Source organism: Mustela lutreola, chromosome 3 (genome assembly GCF_030435805.1).
Source record: "Mustela lutreola isolate mMusLut2 chromosome 3, mMusLut2.pri, whole genome shotgun sequence".
Classification (NCBI taxonomy): domain Eukaryota; kingdom Metazoa; phylum Chordata; class Mammalia; order Carnivora; family Mustelidae; genus Mustela; species Mustela lutreola.
This window is the reverse complement of record NC_081292.1, coordinates 161,823,666-161,842,446: the sequence shown is the minus strand read 5'-3', so window position 1 is coordinate 161,842,446 and position 18,781 is coordinate 161,823,666. Positions and strand designations below refer to the sequence as shown.

The window sequence follows — 18,781 nt, the reverse complement described above, 5'->3', positions numbered from 1 at the left end:
AGAAATAGAACATTTGTACTTAAAAACTTTCATTTTTAATAAAACAGACAGAAAATTCACAGTTAAATATGAAGATAAGTGGCATGGAAAGAAAATCAAGTGGAAAAAGAGATTCTTTTCTAGCACAAACAAAGGATGCAAAAGAAAATAAGAAACCACCAGTCAAAGTATGTTTTTCCAAACTTTTATTTAATGGTAATTTAATATTAAAGTAGATAGTAGTTGGAAAACATACAGCTTCTAATTGGGAAAAAAAAGTGATTAAAGGCCAAATAAAAAGGATTAAAGGGGGAAAATAGAGCTTGACCTAAAAAGACTATTAAGTTAGCGTGGAAGTCTAGAAGCTTTGTGAATGGATTCATTCTTACTAAAGTGTGCTTAATATGTAGCATTCAAGTGGGCCTATTTGGCTGAGTTGGTTATTTATCTGCCTTCAACTCAGGTCATGATCCTAAGTTTCTGGGATCAAGTCCCACATTAGGCTTCTTCCTCAGTGGGGGGTCTGTTTCTCTGCTGCTCCCCCTCTTATGCTCTCTTTGACAAATAAAATCTTTTAGAAAAAATATGTAGCATCCATTAAGTATAGTTAATTCAGGCAGTAGCCCCCTTGAGATAGAATGAAATCTAGGTATGAATATAGCATAGGTAGCATAAGAACATTTTAGAACTTCTGTTACTGCATAGAAAGAGAGCACTTAGGTAAGATACCTATTTTGGCCTCAAGTCTAGTAATCTTAATCTTACTAATTGCCAGTAACTGATTTTCACGTAGTAATTTTATCCCTGTGATTTCTAATGAGGGAATCTGGAATCTTGGCAAAAATGAAAGACAAAAATACTATTTTTGAAGAATGACTCTCAACACAGTCTTGTTTCAGTTATAAAGTAGAAATGTAAACAGTTGCACTGAAAATTTGTAAAAATAACAATACCAGTGTTACTGGTATGGAGCATGTATTATATTGCCAACTTTTACTCAGTTTTGGCTTGCTTTATGCTTCAGCTTGAAAGCTGCTGATACATTCTCTTGCCAAACCACTTGATTTCTGTATGTTGGCCTGAAAAACATATTTGTCTATGCTTTGTTGGTATGGTATGCTTTGTTGGTAAATTGCCTACTTTTTAAAGAGGCGTAATAATTTTTATTTTCTGAATGTTGATTAGAAGCAGAAAGTAAGGGGCATTGTACTATTAACCAAGGATAATTGTACTAATTATTAACTTATCCAATAGGTTTGAACTTCAAACTTCTTAAGTCATTATTGAATAAGTTTATAGAGTGCTAGAGTAGAGCTTGATTGAAGTATTGGAAAATAATTTGGAAACTCAAGTGTACATTTGCCTTTTATAAATTTGCAGTTGAAATTAGAACCGTCTTCTACAAAAACAAAGAGTGAAATGCCTTTGGAAGAGGAAAAGTCTACTGATTTCGTGTTTATACCTCCAGAAGGAAAAGAAGCAAAGGAAAGAATACTAACAGAACATCAGAAAGAAGTACTCAAAACAAAGAGGTTTGTAGCCTTTTATCTTGAATTGGGTGTTCTGTAATCACATTTAAGATTTCATGCAGTATAACTGTAACTTTGTGTTTAGAACTAAAATACTATGTATAATATATGGCTATATTTTAATGCCAAAAAGATACGCCGTACATGGCTGCATTTTAGAATAAAAATGGTTACTTAGTAACATACTACATGTTTATGCCTTCATAGCTGACTCCTTAATGGAGGTAGTGTTGGAACAAATAAAAAATGATTTTGAGGAAAATAAATATCTAAGCCTTAATTTTACATTGTTCTTAAAAGATAAGTAGATGTACAAATCTAAGTTTAATTTCTAGTTATAGGAATATCACATTTTGAAGTTATTTATGTAAGATCTTTTTCAGATACGATATTCCTGTCATGTATAATAATCTGGATGTTTCACAAGACACTTTGTTTTCTCAGTATACCCAGGAAGAGTCTATGTAAGTATGGAAGCTGTTGAAGTAACTGACTTTCTAACTTTTAATTAAAAACAGTATTTTAATTTATACATTTTTATTTCAGGGAAATTCCTCCTCTAACTGAAAAATCAACGGAAGATACCAAGGTGATATATAAGGTATATTTGGGGGTTTTTAGAATCATTATTCCATTATGAATATTATTATTCCATTAATTTTCAGATATATTGCATAATCTCATAACTCTAACTGATACACTTTAGCAAAATTGTAGTTATTGTGTTTGTGGATGTGTGTGAATGTATCTGTTTAAAATAAATGGGTTTTTGCTTTATTAAGTATTTATAATTAGAAACACAAATTAATGGGCATCTGTCACCACCTTTGGAATATTTACAAAATACTGAAAATCTGGGCACCTGGGTGGCTCAGTTGGTGCAGCAACTGCCTTCGGCTCAGGTCATGATCCCGGAGTACCAGGATCGAGTCCCACATCAGGCTCCCAGCTCCATGGGGAGTCTGCTTCTCCCTCTGACCTTCTCCCTTCTCGTGCTCTCTTTCACTCACTCTCTCAAATAAATAAAATCTTTTTTAAAAAAATACTTTAAAAAAAAAAATACTGAAAATCAGTGATGTGCCTTTTGAATTCCAAAAGTTTTGGACCTGTTTGTTGGCTAACCTATATACATGTGTATGTTTCTGTGCAGGAGGAAAAAACAGAGAGGGACATTGTTATTCCTCAGGATGTCACAGAAAACCGTGATACGGATGAACATCTTGAAAAGGCTTCTCTTTCAGATAATCAATGTGGTTCTAATGATGAAACCAGTCCAGAACTACCAAGCAGTAATAATGACTCCAGAAAGAATGCTTTAATTTCATCAAAGAAAACAACTGAATGTTCATCTAGTGTAGAAAATACTTCTGGTGTCAGCATTAGCTCAGTTTCTAATGCCATCATTTCCGGAATTCTCCCACAGCCTACAAGTCGGAGGCAAACCTTTATTACTTTGGAGAAGTTTGATGGTTCAGAAAATAGACCTTTTAGTCCGTCCGCCTTAAATAATATGTCATCAACTGTTACAGTGAAAAATAACCAGGAAGTCATGGATAAAATAGATAACCCACCAAAAGCAAAGAAAAGAGAAATGGCTCTTGAAAAATCTGATGCTGAAAAAATAGCACATGGAATTAAGAGATCAAGCCGAAGGTCAAGTAAAGCTGAACAAACAGGGAACAAAAGGTCTAAGCTCTTGAGATCTGATCAGGAGAAAAATACTCAGGAATCTATTGATGGCACAGTAGTCTTAGAAAATAATCCACCTGGTTTGCTTAATCAAACAGAATGTGTATTGGATAATCAGGCTCATCTCTCTGAATCTACAATGGAGGATGAGGATACAATGCTTAAACCAACAATAGAAAATGCGGTATTACTAGAAAACAGTACTGTAGAAGAGAAAACATTAGGAATCAGTTTGGAATCCAAAGAAAATACACCCCCAGCTATAATACCAGCAGATCAAATGGTAGATGAGGATAGTCCTGTTCAGATAACTCCAAATCAGAAAACGCTTAGACGATCCTCAAGACGACGTTCAGAAATAGCAGAGCCTACCCCTGAGAGCCAAGAGAAAGAAAATAATCATCAAAAAAAAGACAGACGTAAAGAAGAAGAAAAGAGCCTTCAGAAAAGTCCATTGCATGTAAAAGATGATGTGTTACCTAAGCAAAAACTGATTGCTGAACAAACTCTACAGGAAAATTTAATTGATAAAGGGAATAATTTACACGAGAAGACTTTTGGGGAAACTAGCACTACTTCTGAAATTGATGAAAGTAAAAAAAAGCTAGACCTTGAGAATATTAAGTCTGAGGGAGACAGTGCCCAGGACATTGTAGATAAGTCCTCTGAAAAACCAGTAAGTGGACGAACACGCTATCAAACAAGAAGAGCTTCCCAGGGTTTACTTTCCAGCATTGAAAACTCAGAATCTGATAGTTCTGAGGCAAAAGAAGAAAGTTCTAAAAAGAAGAGATCTGGAAAGTGGAAAAGCAAAAGCAATGATAGTGTTGATATTGAAGACCAAGAGGAGAAAGTGATAAAACAGGAATGTGTAAATGTTGAAAACCAGACACTTGATTACAAAGCAAATTCTGAAGTGGGGAGAGACCTAAAACCTCAGATTTGTGAACAAAAAGATGAGAATACTATTGTAACTCTTAAAGATTCTACAGTTTCTTCAGATGTATTACAGGTTTCTGATGATGTTTCAACTGCTGATGAGGGAAAAAGTAAAACCAACAAATGTACAGAATATTCCGTTTCAGACCCTTCTGTGCCAGATTCAAACCTAAGGACTAGAAATGCCAGCAAGAGATTACAAAAACGAGATTCTATAGAAAATAACATGGGAGAATCCTCAAAAATAGGGACATCAGACAATTCCTTGCTATCTGAAAAAACTTTGCAAACACTTGAATGCCAACATAAGAGAAGTAGGAGGGTAAGAAGATCTAAAGGTTGTGATTGCTGTGGAGAAAAATCTCAGCCTCAGGAAAAGTTCATTGGGTTAAAGAGTACAGAAAATTACGATATAATAAAAGCCAGTGAAACAAAAAAGACAGACACGCATATACCTGTAACTGTATCAGAGACTTCTAAAGCTAATCTGTGCTCTGAGGTAAAACTTTTGGATGAACATAATTGTGTGAATTTTCATTTGGGACTCAAGGAGGAGAATGATGCTGTTAATGATTCATTAATTATATCTGAAAGTGAGTTGAAAGAAAATACTAGCCAAAACCCTCTTCCTTCTGGAGTAGTAAATTTTGAAGAAGAAACTTGTGATATGGATTCTGAAGAAGCAACACCTCTTGAGAGCCAAGAGCCATCCAATAAAAAATGTAGAACTGTTAGCCCATGTTTAGGTGATTCTAAAGATAATTCACTGGAATGTTCTATTTTGGAAATCAAAGAAGAAAAGTCAGAGGCTGTCTTGGAAAAGGAACTAAGTATAGAGAACATTGTCAATGTTGAAACAGATGCATGTAAAGCTAATGCAAAATCCAACCCAGAAGTAGAAGCTATTGAATTGGGTGTAAAAATTGATAAATCTGAAGCTAGCTTTTCTGAACAAGAGAGTACCGAAACTGGTATTAGTGAAGAAGAAGTAATGGAGATAAATAGTGACAGAAGTGATGAATCTGATGCAGAGGCAGCTGAGAAACTGAAGGCTGAAGAAGCAGTAACTGAAGAATTTAATTCTGTTGTTGATCATTATGATAATACCACAGAAATGAGTGCTGTGGTAGAGATACCTGAACAAACAGCAGTTGGAGAATTAGATGAAAGAAGTGACGAATCTGGTCCAGGCTCATCTGAAGGAATGAATGCTGAAATGGAAACTTGTGAAGAAACAGTGATTGGTGAGGTGAGCGCTGAAGCTGACCAAGTCAATGAAACAGAAGGCCAGGACTCTACTAACAGAATCTCTACCAAGCCTGTACAAGCTGAAACAGAGACATCAAGTATGGAAGTCAGCAGTTTTGTTCTTACCACACTTGGGATGAGCACTGAAGAAGGAAAAGTTGACTCTAATGAAACTGAAACAAAAAATGAACTTAGTAAGTCTGAAGAAGCAGTATCAGCTGACAGTCAAATGGTGGGAAATGATGAAATTCTACAGGAAGCTCACCATACTTCAGAGAAAGTGGAGGACACATCACAGTCGCTGACATCTGAAACAGCCATCTCTGAACTAATAACAGAAGACAATAATGCATCTCCTCAAAAATTAAGGGAACTAGATCCTTTACTTGTATCCGCAAATGGCAGTCCTAGTGGCATGCAGACCCGCTGTGTCTGGTCTCCTTTGGCTTCTCCATCGACCAGTATTTTAAAGAGAGGACTAAAAAGACCTCAGGAAGATGAGATATCGTCACCTGTTCACAAGGTAGGGGAGTTGAGGCTGAATATTACTTAGCCCATGTTTAATTGAGTATTTGGCAGTACAGTGGTTCCTGGTGAATGACAGAATGTTAGACTGATAGGACCACTCATTTTGAATAATTAACCACAGTGACCAGGGAAATGGGCAGGTAGAAAAAAGAGTGTTGATCAAAGGAAACTGAAGGCCGTATATATTCCTTTACTTTAGGACACTAAAAATCTTCAACCATATACATTATTCACCTTTTGCAGAATTGGTGAGGATCTCTTGTGGGTTTTTTGGTTTTGGTTTTTTTGCTCATAATGTGAGGAGACATTTAGAAACTGATAAAGTAGCTTTAGTTAGCACTCACTTTGTGCTAGGACATTATGTAGTCTGTTTCCCATTTAAATGTTCATATAAACTCTTAACTTCCAGACCTTATCTAATGAAAAAAATCTCAGGCTGTGCCATTATCAGTTTCTGGATGTGATTTCATTTATTATTTTATATCCCCATCTTCACTAAACTGACTCCTTTAGTTTGTATTTGCTTTAGCTCCTGACCCTATAACTTGGACATGATTTGTTGAATGAGTAAGTTAAAAAAGTAAAAGTTACATATGCTTACATAGTTCAGCTTGTCCTCTACTTACTAAAGGAGATGTTCTGAAAAGGTTATGTGAGCATTCTCTACCTATGAAATGGAACCTGCCATTTAATGTGGAGTACATGTGTTCATATATACAGACATAACATTAGAAATTGAAGGTAGACTTAATCTTGCCTCTGGCAAGCACATTGTGAAGACTTCCTCAAGATGTACTAAAAATTCTTTTACTGAGAATTGAGGTTTTAGCTTTGTTTTGCTTTGCTTTTATATTGAAGTTTTTTTTTAAAGTATCTTAAGTGAAGTCTTTGAAAAATATGAATATAGGGGTGCCTGGGTGGCTCAATGTGTTAAAGCCTCTGCTTTCGGCTCAGGTCATGGTCCCAGGGTCCTGGGATCGAGCCTTGCATCGGGCTCTCTGCTCAGCGGGGAGCCTGCTTCCTCCTCTCTCTCTGCCTGCTTGTGATCTCTGTCTATCAAATAAATAAAATCTTTTTTAAAAAAAATAAAAAGAAAAGTATGAAGATAGAATGCATTGGGATTGATGTTTTCAGTATATTTTATTTTCCTTCAGTATATTTTAGATTTTTTAAAAAGTTAACTAGTCCTGTTTTGTGTGATAGTACCTCAGATTTAATTTTTATTTAGGCAACAGTAAGACATTATAGTTTTCTATAGCAGATATGTACGGAATCTGCCCACTCTTGGGAGTTAAGACCAGGAGGCATTTATGTATATGATTAGTGGTTATGCCTTATTGCATATTATATCAAATAGCCGAATGAATGAAAGCATCGTAAGACTTTAGAAGAGGCTAAAATGAAAAATTGTCACCCAGTTGCTATGACTCTGGGACCCTCTAAAGAGTTTAGAACAGAGGTTAGAAAGGTACACCAGAGGTCAGTTAGTACTATTTCTGCCTCTTTACCTTGTATTTTAAAGTCATTGCAGTAAGCCCACAAGATTAGTATAATTGCTTTAGTTTCAGTTTAGTTTCAGTTTCAGCTGCTTTGTGTAATTTCATTTTTCTGCCACTGTCCCTGTTTCAGTCTTTGTTGGTATATTATGTAGAGACCATTTAGAACATGGATAATTGGAATGACCTGTGGTATTATTTGTGAAAGCAGCCATTAGGAAGAAATAATACAGTTATGTACATTTGGCTTCTAGTGAAGTAAATTAAGCTTCTAAACCTACATTCTATTTTGGGGGACCTTAATGGTGAGAATTTATGGTGTGGTTTTTTTTCTTTTCTTTTTTTTTTTTTTTTTTACTTTAACTTTGTAAATAAAAGCATGACCTGTGTTTTCAGGTTCGCCGGGTCTCCTTTGCAGATCCAATATACCAAGCAGGATTGGCTGATGACATTGATAGGCGATGCTCTATTGTTAGGTCCCATTCTTCAAATAATTCTCCCATAGTAAAAAGTGTTAAAACTTCACCTACTGCACAATCTAAGGTAAGTTGTGAGCTTTAAAATACACATACATGAATGCAGGTACCGAATTGCATAGTGTAGTTTATCTTAGAACTAATAAAGAACAAGATGTCTTTGGTTTAGATACATTGTTTGTCTGCAACATGGTAAACAAACATGAAGAGGTGGGAAGAGTCCATGATAATCTAGTAATTGGTTAGGTAATAGTAATGTAATAATACATTTTACATTTTCTCAAAATTTTAGGAAATTACCGCACTCTAAGTAATGAAAGTAGAGTTATAAAATTATAGTTTTCTAAGGTTCTGAGTTTTTTTTTTCTCTCCTTTCTTCTGTCTAGCATAATGCCACTTCAACCAAAGGATTTCTGTCCCCAGGATCACGTAGCCCTAAGTTGAAGAGTTCAAAGAAGTGTTTAGTAAGAAGTGCTTTAGTTTTCATGTAACTTTATATTTTCATGTTCAGTTAGGTGACCTCTATTTAACGATTTTGAAATTTATTTTAAGATTACAGAAATGGCTAAAGAATCTATGCCAGGTCCAACAGAAAGTGTTTACCCAGCTTTGGTGAACTGTGTGGCTCCAGTTGATATCATTTTACCTCAGATTACCTCAAACATGTGGTAAGTAGTTACTTGTGCTGGTTTATACTTAAATTTAAGTGATCGAGATTCTTTTATTTAGAATTGACCATACATGCGCTTTCACACATTTTGTTTTAGAAATACAAATTGAATGTGGGAGGATGGGACAGGTAAGGCAATAAGAGAAACATCTACCATAATACAGTAATTGACTAAGATAATTAAATGTATGTGTAATATTTGTCAGATGCTGTGCTGAACTCTTTGCATATGTTCTCTTATTTAATGCTAATCACAAATCTTATAAGGAGTATAATTATTATTTCTACTTTACCAGTTAAAGTTTACAAAGGTTACTCCACCAAAGTCATGAGGCCATTAAGTCATAATGTAAGTGAAGTCTGAGACACAAATTGGGCTTAGTCTCTTCCCAGCATTATTGCTTAAGCCAAACAAACACATCAAATTCAAATTTTGTTTTAAATTAAATTTATATGTGCCTGCCCTCAGAGTGGGCTAGGTGAGCCTATATAAAATTCAGTTATGACTGAGCATAAATCAGGAAATCTAGCTGGATAGGCCCTCACAAATAGAATAAATGTGAAAGTATATGATGACATTTTTCCTTTTTTTCTTAATCTCTTCAGGGCAAGAGGACTGGGACAGCTTATTAGAGCTAAGAATATAAAAACGATTGGTGATTTGAGTACTCTTACAGCATCTGAAATAAAAACTCTTCCTATCCGTTCTCCAAAAGTGTCCAATGTAAAAAAAGCTCTTCGAATCTATCATGAGCAGCAGGTAAACCTAGGTGTTATAAATCATGTATAGATAAATGATGTCTCAGTAGCAATTACAGAAGTTGGTAGTTTTGCTTAAAAACTCATTTTATGCCCCCTCCACCCCCCCAGTCAGAGTTAACTTAAAACATCACATTTTTAATTTCACAGAGAGGTTTGCTTCTTGATTTTGTCTGGTTTTGTGTAATGCATCTCTTTAGGCTTTTGAGTTCTCCTCTCCTATCCCCTTGTCTCGTTCATTTCCACCAAGTTGGGGATTGGTTCCATGGCTGCTTTTCCTAAAACCTAGAGGTTCAAATCTAAACATTCTAATAAAAATCTTTCAAATGTGTATTTAACAGTATTTCTCTTTTGATGTCCAACACAACTGTAACTAATTTTTCTTATTCTTACCAACTTTTTGCACATAAGTATTTCGGCCCATAGACATTTTTCAAGATTCTGATAGAAGCCAAGATTCTCCACTCCCTAACCCTCAATAAGAATACAGATGGAAAACTCATTGTTTCAGAAGGAGTAACACTGTTCTGAAACCTATGCAGAGACCTTTTATTTTTCTACTGAAACTACACAAAATTGTGAATAAATGAGAACAGGTTATGTTAAAGCTTGAAAACCAGTGTTTACATTAGAATTTCTGAGACTAGAGTTAGCTAACTATTGAAGACTTCTGCTATTTTCTTAAGCGTCTTTGATTTAAAAATTATTAAGTATTTGTAATCCTTAAAAACTTCTAAGAGACCCAAAGATTATATTAGTAATTTTCAGTCTCAGACTTGTCTGCTCTGGACCTTTCATAAAAGTGGGATTATATGAGCTGTGGTCTTTTGTGATTGACTTCTTTGAGCATAATGTTTTCAAGGTTCATGTGTATTAGTACTTCATTCTTCTTTATGGCTAAATAATACCCCTTACATGAATGTACAACATTTAGGTCATCCATCAATTGCTTAACATTTAGGTTGTTTTTACCTTTTGCTCTTATGTACACATAAGTTTTTGTGTGGATGTATTACTCTTTGTCTTGGGTGTCTACACAGGAGTCTAATTGATGGACCCATCAATATGGTAACTATAACATTCTGAAACTAGTATCTTCTCAGTCACTAATCTGTATGCCTAGGGACACCTTTGAAAATTGTACTGTTCTTTTATTTTTATTTATTTTTAAAGATTTTATTAATTTATTTGACAGAGATCACAAGTAGGCAGAGGGGGGGGTGGAGCAGGCTCCCTGCTGAGCAGGGAGAGACTGATGTAGGGCTTGATTATAGGACCCTGAGATCATGACCCGAGTTGAAGGCAGAGGTTTAACCCACTGAGCCACCCAGGCACCCCAGAAGTTGTATTCTTTTTTTTAAAGTCCATATGTTTTCTGGTTTTTTTTAAAGATTTTATTTATTTATTTGAGAGAGAGACAGGGAGAGAGAGCATGAGTGAGGAGAAGGGCAGAGAGAGAAGCAGACTCCCTGTGGAGCTGGGAGCCAGATGCGGGACTCCACCCCGGGACTCCGAGATCATGACCTGAGCCATCATGACCTGAGCCGAAGGCAGTTGTCCAACCAACGGAGCCACCCAGGCGTCCCAAGTCCATATGTTTTTTAAGTTTGGAAATAATCTGCCTTGGATTTTCTTTTCTTATGCTGCTAAATTTGGGAAATACAGTGTAATTTTTTTTGGCTACCTGGCTGTTTCTTGAGAAGCCCATTAAATATTAGAGATACTTAACCAGATTTTCGAGAAAATTGAAAAACACTTTATAATCCCATTTTTTTTGTGTCACTAGTACAACATAGTTTCTTAGCAAGATTTACTAAGCTAATAGTCATGTAATGGGCTGGGAAATAGGTCAGATTCTTTTCCAGTGGTGGTGGTGTTGGTCCCTTTAAAAGCAACTTTCTTTTTTGTTTTGTTTTGTTTTTGTTTTACTGGCCTGTGTGTAATCCAGGTAAAATCTCGTGGACTAGAGGAGATTCCAGTTTTTGATATTTCTGAAAAACCAGTAAATGGAATACAAACAAAATCTCTCCCTTCTGATGAAGAAAGACTTGCCTCAGGTATGTTTTAGCAAAGCAGGACAATTTTATTTACAGTGTCAGTTGACTTTGAATATATGCTTCTAGTTTTAATTTGACCATGCTCAGTTAATTTGACAAGGTTTTTGGTTTTTGGGGAGTTTTTTTGGTGCCAGTGACCAAGTGCATGAAAAAGTAGCTGATACTGAAACCAACTATGTTCAGTTGTTTTTTCTTGAACTGTCAACTGCTGCTCAAGGATATAAACTAAATAGTGTGTTTCAGTTACGCTGTTAATAAAAATGAAGTAGACTGGCTCTTCAGTGGCACTAAATAAGTTACGGTGTGGAGTTTTCTGTTGCCTTGTTCTCTTGAGGAAGAACAGTACCTCAGCCTGCACTCTCAACTTAAGTCTTAGGCACTTAAATTTTTTATTAACTTAAAAGGAAATATGTACAACTTAAGTTTTATCTGGAATAAATTAATTGTGCTTTTTTTTCTTTTAGATTTAATTGATCCTGTTGCTTTGGAAACTCCATTACCTAAAAATCTTGTGGCACAGATTAGTGCACTTGCTCTTCAACTAGATTCAGAAGATCTCCATAATTATTCAGGAAGCCAGCTGTTTGAAATGCATGAGAAACTTGGTAGCATGGCAAACTCTATAATAAAAAATTTGCAGTCACGTTGGAGGTCACCAACCCATGAAAATTCCGTTTAGTATTTTAAGAGAAAATTGAAGTTTTTTTCCCCCAACATCACTGGATTTGTTGATCATAAAATAAGTTCTGAAATACAGCACAATTTCAGACTGAAAGTTTGCAAAGTTGATAGCATTTCAAACCCTGAAGGGCTGTGACTTATGTAAGTTCAGTTTTGTAAGTTCATTGTGTACGATTTTTGTTCATACAATATTTTCTTGGCTGCTATGCGTAGTTTTTCAAAAATTTAAATATCTTACTGAAATGTGGAAGCAAAAACTAGAAACAAAAGCAATCTATTGCACACATCTTAAACTCCTACATATTCTGATGAAACATTCATGAAAAATGAAAAGTACCTTATTTTAAGTAAGTAAAATTTAACATTTCTATTTGAATTTTTTCCTGAACTGATAACGGTGTTTATACTTGATATATATATTTTTTATTTATGTTTGTTGTGCTTGAAGTTTAAGAAATTTGTTCTCAGTAGAAAACCTTAAATGAGATGCAAAAGAATTGGAACCTTTTTTCCCACAGATGTCAAATTTGAGCAGCTTCCAAGAAAAATACCAAAAGCTGCAACTTCTGGGGTTAAAATAAGCAGAACTTACTAAGATGCCATTCATTTGCATTAGCAAATATTTATGCAGCAGCATTTGCTTGTGAAAATTTAGTCGTATGAGACACTTATTTTAAAATGCACGACTCTTTGTACATTATGTATAGATTACAGTGTTTTTAATTTATAAATTTCAGCCTTTGTTAATGGCATGAATTTTTCTGCAGCTACTTGTGAATACCTTTGTTTAATAGAAACCTATTTTGTATATATTAAATACTGAGATACCAGTATGGACGTAGAAGTGCTTTGTGAGCCTGCTGCAGATGTTTGTAGGATTCTGTATCTACAAAAACAGATAGTTTTGTACTTAGTAAAAACACGAGTTTTTATTTTCTAAAGTAACCAGAAGGAGTTAAACTTACAGAAATGGGAAAGTATTACATGAAGACTTCACTATTCATACCACCACCCCCCCTTTTTTTTTTGGTTTGCAAGGAGGGTATCTGCCACTAGAAAGCTTCATTACATTTCTTTTTAAAGTGGAGAGTTAGTGCGACTATTTTTGTTACAACTTGGGCTAAATGATATCTAGGATTTATCTGTTCTTTTCACCTACACGTAAAGCAAACTTGGAAGAAATTTGAAATTGAAATTGTTCTTTTGAAATATGTATGTTTGCCTAGTTTTAAAAAAAAAAAGGTGTATATAATTAAAACATTTGTAAATTTTACTGACTAGTATTAATGCCTGACTTCCCATATTTGTTTCGTCTCTTTACAGTGAGAATATTTCCTTTGTTCTGATTAGAATAAGTGAATGACCTTCACAGTTTCATACTTTATTCAGAACTAAAAGGCACACATTCTTTTAGCAAGTTACAGAAAGTTTAATTCTTGTGCTTAGTTAGTTCCTATATTCTGAAGGGGACCACCTGCCAGCCAGAAAAGTTGGTGTCTTTTTCGTAATCATAAATCCATCATTACAAATATTTTGGGGGTAGAAGTTTCATAGTCCTACACCAAGGTTGGGTTTAAAAGAAATTCTGGGACTGTAAAACTGAGGATTATAAGCTTGACAAAATAAGTAAAAAATAGAAACTTCGACAGACTTATAATTGTGGTTTATAATGCCTCCCATTTCCCAAATTATATTTTTTTTAGTAAAGAGGCACATAAATTTTTAGTTAACAGGTGTAAGAAGGAGTATGTATATGTGTTTGTATGGAGTCAAAATTGGCTTATCTCATGACTGTATCTTAATGTTTGTGTTAACTAAAGAACTTCGAACAGTATAGGAGAAAAGTGATAAACATTTACTTAAATCACTGAATTTGATACAAGCACAAGTATGTATTTTCGGATACTGTGTTTGAACAAGGATCTGTTTAAAAATGTTAATTGAAGGCAGAAATCAGTTTGCTAAATCTTCATTGTTGATACAGTTAAGCATGTATTTGAGGCACCTTATTCTTAATACACTTGCCTTAAATTTTTACCTGAATAATTCATAAATAGCAAAAACTATTAATTCTCCTTGATCAGTTTCAGTATGTTGTTTAACTATTAAAATTAAATCAGTTTTTCAGTATTTTCTAAGGGTTAATTAAAAAATAGGAAATATTAATAAGAACACTCAAATGTGATTTCTTATTTTAGGCATTTATAAAAAGAATCTGGTTGCTTGTAGAAAGCAGCACAGTATAACTTCTCATGTTCCAAAATGGACTTCATGTGGTGGATTTAAATTTTCAGTATTGCACGGAGCCCGTTGTCAAAGGTGTTATATTTGAACAAGTTTGAAAGCCATTGTTGAATGGTATGGATGTAACTTTTGCTCAAATTCCATATGGTGTAGGATGAATCAGGTTTAGTGATAATGTTATTGGATAATATAGTCAAAAATAAGATTTAAATCTGAATGTGATAGTTTCTGGCATTGCTCATGGATACTTTACAGCCTGAAAATAGGGATTCTGTTATATATTAAGAATGATAAAAATGTCATTTTTATCAAATTGGATTTTTATAATTTTTATCCATTTTTATCAAAATTGGATTATATCTTGCCTAAAATAAAAGTGGCAGGGCAAGAGACAAAATTAGGGGGAAATGGGTGGGGTGTGGGTAAAATACACAATTAGAGTTGGGTTGTTTTTTTTTTTTTTTAAGATAAAGGAATGACAGTAATTAAAAATACGTGCTGTTTTAAAAACCTTTGTTGGAATTTAACAGAAAATACGAGTTTATTAAAGCGTTCACATTTTTACCTTAATGTCATTCTTTCCAACTTCATAATCTAGTAAGAAGGGTGTAGTTTCCATCTCATATTCATTACTGATTTTCAGGGAGATAATTTGCAGCTAGGCTAGAAGGCGGTAAAATAGCAGTTACTGACCGTATTAGGCTGAGACTTTGGTCGGGGAGAGAGAGCTATGGGAGAGAGAGCTATTCGCACATTAGCACAGCGCTATCTATTTAATCCCTAAGCCATCAGGAAGGTCTTAGACATTATATACAAGTGTTAAGTTTTGACTTTCAACACAGTGCTTCTCAAACTTGTCTATATGTAAGAGTGCAGATTCTGATTCAGCAGGTCTGGGAATGGGGCCTGATAGTTTAGTTTATCTCTAAAACCTCCCACATGACCCATAGAAATGCCTATGTTTGTGGCAGGAAGCTTCAGGCTGTGAATTAGGTGGTAACATAAGTGGCTTTAAATCCCAGGAATTACTGCTTCAAAAGATAAGATTTAGTGTTGTGTTTTTTTTTTTAACTTTTTCAGGTTTATGATTGTGGGTGCCGACTGGCCTTGAAGGCTTCAAATTAAAATTCAAAAGTTTTTTAAGAGTTAAAAGTAGAATTTTGCCTCATTTGGAGCCTTTTTAGATAGGAAAATTCATGGTTTGGGGAGGAAGATTTAGGTTTTTAAATAGGCAGACAGTTATGTATTTCATGTTACAAAGAACCTAACTAAACAAATGGACAGTGTGAGCCTTTTTTCATGAGTAGTGTAAGTGGATTATGTTCTCATTTTTTTAAATATAAAAGTAAATTTCAGATATTAGAAATACATTTAGTCTCTAAATCTTGCCTTCTGAGTTATGGGGCTTCACTATTTTACTAATAAACATTGAAAACTGATTACCTAAGATTAACTTGGCAGTAAAATTAGCAGTACCAAAATAAGCCCTGACAGATGTGACTTGTCATTTTAGTTAAAGACCTCTGGTTACTTTGCTGTTATGTTGTTGAAATTTTCCATTTCATCTTAAAATGGTGTTTGAAAGACAGTTGAATAATTTTTCTAAAAGTGAGTTTTTCTTGGCATTCAGTTCTATTTCCCTTATGTATTTACTTTAAGTACTCTTTTCATAAGAATTGTACTCATTCAGAGCACTTAAGAAAATGTAGCCAGAAGTTAAGTAGTGGGATTTTTAATTGATTTATCAAAATTTGTTGAGTGCTTGATTTATAAAACAAATCTGGGCCTTGGTTTGTGATGGTCCAATATGATCTGTTTATCATATACCAGGCTTTGTATATTGCTTTTTGAAAGTATTAAAATCTGAGTCATTAGCATTTAAAATCTGTAGCTTTTTAATAGAATAGTAGTCTAACAGAATTGAATGTTCACTCATTTCTTGGAATAGAATGTTAAACTTTGTATCGTGGTCTTAATCATTTTTTTCTTTATATACCAAGCCAAAGAACAGTGAAAACCAAACATGAAGTGCCAAGCTGTAAATGCTTACTCTCCTGAAGTATACCTTAGAAGAAAAGATAATCTCTTCTTTTACCTGAGAATATAAGATTGAAGGCAATATTTTAAATTGATAGCACATGGAATAAAATAAAAAAGGTAGCTTTTTAGTATAGGTACAGTCATATATACTTTGAAAATAGCTGGTAGTTATCCTGTATGTAAGTACTGTAGATAAGTACCAGAACTGATACTGATAAATACCCTGAATAATTATTTAAAATACATGTTATGTACAGGTCACCTGTCTGGCTCAGTTACTGGTGGAGCATGCAGCTCTTAATTTTGGGATTTTGAGTTCAAGCTCCACGTTAGGGGTAGAAATTGCTTAAAAATAAAATCTTTTTTAAAAGTGACATATACATTATTTAATATCCTGCCCCCCAAAAAGGAATAAAGTAAATAACTTCCAATAATAGAATTATTTCTTACATGAATAAATTGCATATAACTAGAAAGTTCACCTTCAAAATAAAGTCATGGAATGAAATACAGTATAATAGCTATTTTGATATTTAATTGAATAATTAGCAAGTATCTAAATACATTTTTATTTTTGTAGAATGAGAATTTTCTAGGAAATGAACAATGAATTTTGAGTATAGAAACTGAAATATGGCATGGCAATCTTAACCTAGTATGTTGTTACGAACAGGTTGAAAAACTACAGCCTGCCACCTGTTTTTTTATACATCCTCTGAGGTAGAAATGGTTTTTACATTTTCTAAAAGGTTGAAAAAATTCAGAAGTAATATTTTGTGACACATGGAAAGATGAAATTAAAATTTCAGTGAAGGTAATAAGATTTTACTGGGACACAGCTATATTTATTTACGTAGTGTCTTTGGCTGCTCTCCTGCTGCAATAGCAGATTGGAATAGTGTGACAGACTGTATGGCCTGTTAACACCTAACATTCACATATTTATTTGACCCCTTTGTGTAAAGTCTGCTGATCCCCGTTACAAAGTGTAGGTTCATTCATATGTGGCCTGTAAATCCAGTTGGTCATTTGCTTCTAGATGGCAGATGGGGCTCCTGCTTCCTTAAGTCCTAAATTTCTATTGCTGTTACCTAGATTTTACTTTTACAAAAATGTGTTACCATGACTGCATTTGTATCTTAACTGTATTGCTCAAATACACATATACTAGGAGATACCAGTACTTTTTAGGTACACTTTTTTTTTTCTCCTGTTTTATCTCAAATGACAGTAATGTGTTTACTATGGATGTTAAGGGACACTGATGTGCGAGGGAAAGGCATCTAGCACTGGGTGGTTCTGTCAGACCTGTGAAATAAGTTGGGAGTTGAGGGAGTTTGCATTCTGTGTTGGTGGGGAATCAGTTGCTTTCAATCTGTCTTAACACTTCCTCCTGTGGATAGACTTGACTAAATGCACTTAGAAAAGGCTGAGAGAAGCCAAATCAGTCATTTTTTAGCCCTGCAATATTTTTGTTCCCACCACTTGATGAACTCTGAGAGCTTTGTTGTACATTCAAAGTGTTTATATTTGTTAAGTCAAGTGTTTTAAGTTGAAATTTCACAGAAGTACCTGTTCATGAGTCAGTTAACTGCACTAGCATCTGGGGACTAAGGATGTGGTCAGTATGTGTGTAATGTTTTATACAGTGTTTGAAGCAGGTAGACCAATACTAAAAGTGTATTTTCAGGTTCATTATGATTGGGGTTGAGGGAGGAAGAATCTGATCCACAGTAAAACTTTAATGAACTATTGAGTTAACTGTTACCACTTGCCAATTGAGAATGGATATTGAAACATTTTTAAAAAGAGATGCACTTTAATCTTAAATAAAACTATAAAAACTAAACAATTCTGGCACTGTTTCTGTTTGTTTAGTTCGGCTTTGAATTGAGTAAGATGAGCATAATTCACATACCAGCTCAGTGAACACCATGACCCTCCACAGACACATGAGCCATTCCTAATTGATCACCCATTCTAGCCATACAAGAGGTTCTCTTGTATACGTAGTTTCTGGGTTCCACACGCTTGTAGATCCATAAGTCTGAATTAAAAATGAAATAGACTTAATGATGTTGAAGAAGACTGCAGCAAAGAGCCACAAACTGAGTGTTAACAGAAATTTATTGTTCCACAGTCCTGGAGGCTGGAAGCCTGAGACAAGTTGTTCACAGGATCGGTGTTTTAAAACGGCTGTGAGGGGCGCCTGGGTGGCTCGGTGGATTGGGCCGCTGCCTTCGGCTCAGGTCATGATCTCGGGGTCCTGGGATCGAGTCCCACGTCGGGCTCAGCAGGGAGCCTGCTTCCCTCTCTCTCTCTGCCTGACTCTCTGTCTACTGTGATCTCTCTCTGTCAAATAAATAAATAAAATCTTTAAAAAAAATAATAATAAAACGGCTGTGAGGAAGATCCATGCTTCTCCCCTAGCTTCTGGTGCTTTGCT

The 18,781-nt window shown here is 34.7% G+C and overlaps 1 protein-coding gene across 4 annotated transcripts in view; it reads left to right on the top strand.

Annotated features, from left to right (window-relative positions):
- RIF1 (replication timing regulatory factor 1) overlaps positions 1–18,187 on the top strand; it is a 63,629-nt gene extending 45,442 nt beyond the window's left edge. For 3 of the 4 annotated variants that reach the window (XM_059167367.1, XM_059167364.1, XM_059167366.1), the window contains exons 26-36: positions 48–167; positions 1,360–1,511; positions 1,892–1,972; positions 2,055–2,109; positions 2,659–5,907; positions 7,805–7,951; positions 8,271–8,348; positions 8,437–8,552; positions 9,161–9,314; positions 11,262–11,370; positions 11,835–18,187. In XM_059167367.1, coding sequence (XP_059023350.1) covers positions 48–167; positions 1,360–1,511; positions 1,892–1,972; positions 2,055–2,109; positions 2,659–5,907; positions 7,805–7,951; positions 8,271–8,348; positions 8,437–8,552; positions 9,161–9,314; positions 11,262–11,370; positions 11,835–12,049 — 4,476 coding nt within the window. In that variant the 3' untranslated portion in view covers positions 12,050–18,187. The remainder of the gene's footprint in view (positions 1–47; positions 168–1,359; positions 1,512–1,891; positions 1,973–2,054; positions 2,110–2,658; positions 5,908–7,804; positions 7,952–8,270; positions 8,349–8,436; positions 8,553–9,160; positions 9,315–11,261; positions 11,371–11,834) is intronic. The other variant, XM_059167368.1, reaches the window with a different exon arrangement.
- Positions 18,188–18,781: the final 594 nt, after the last annotated feature.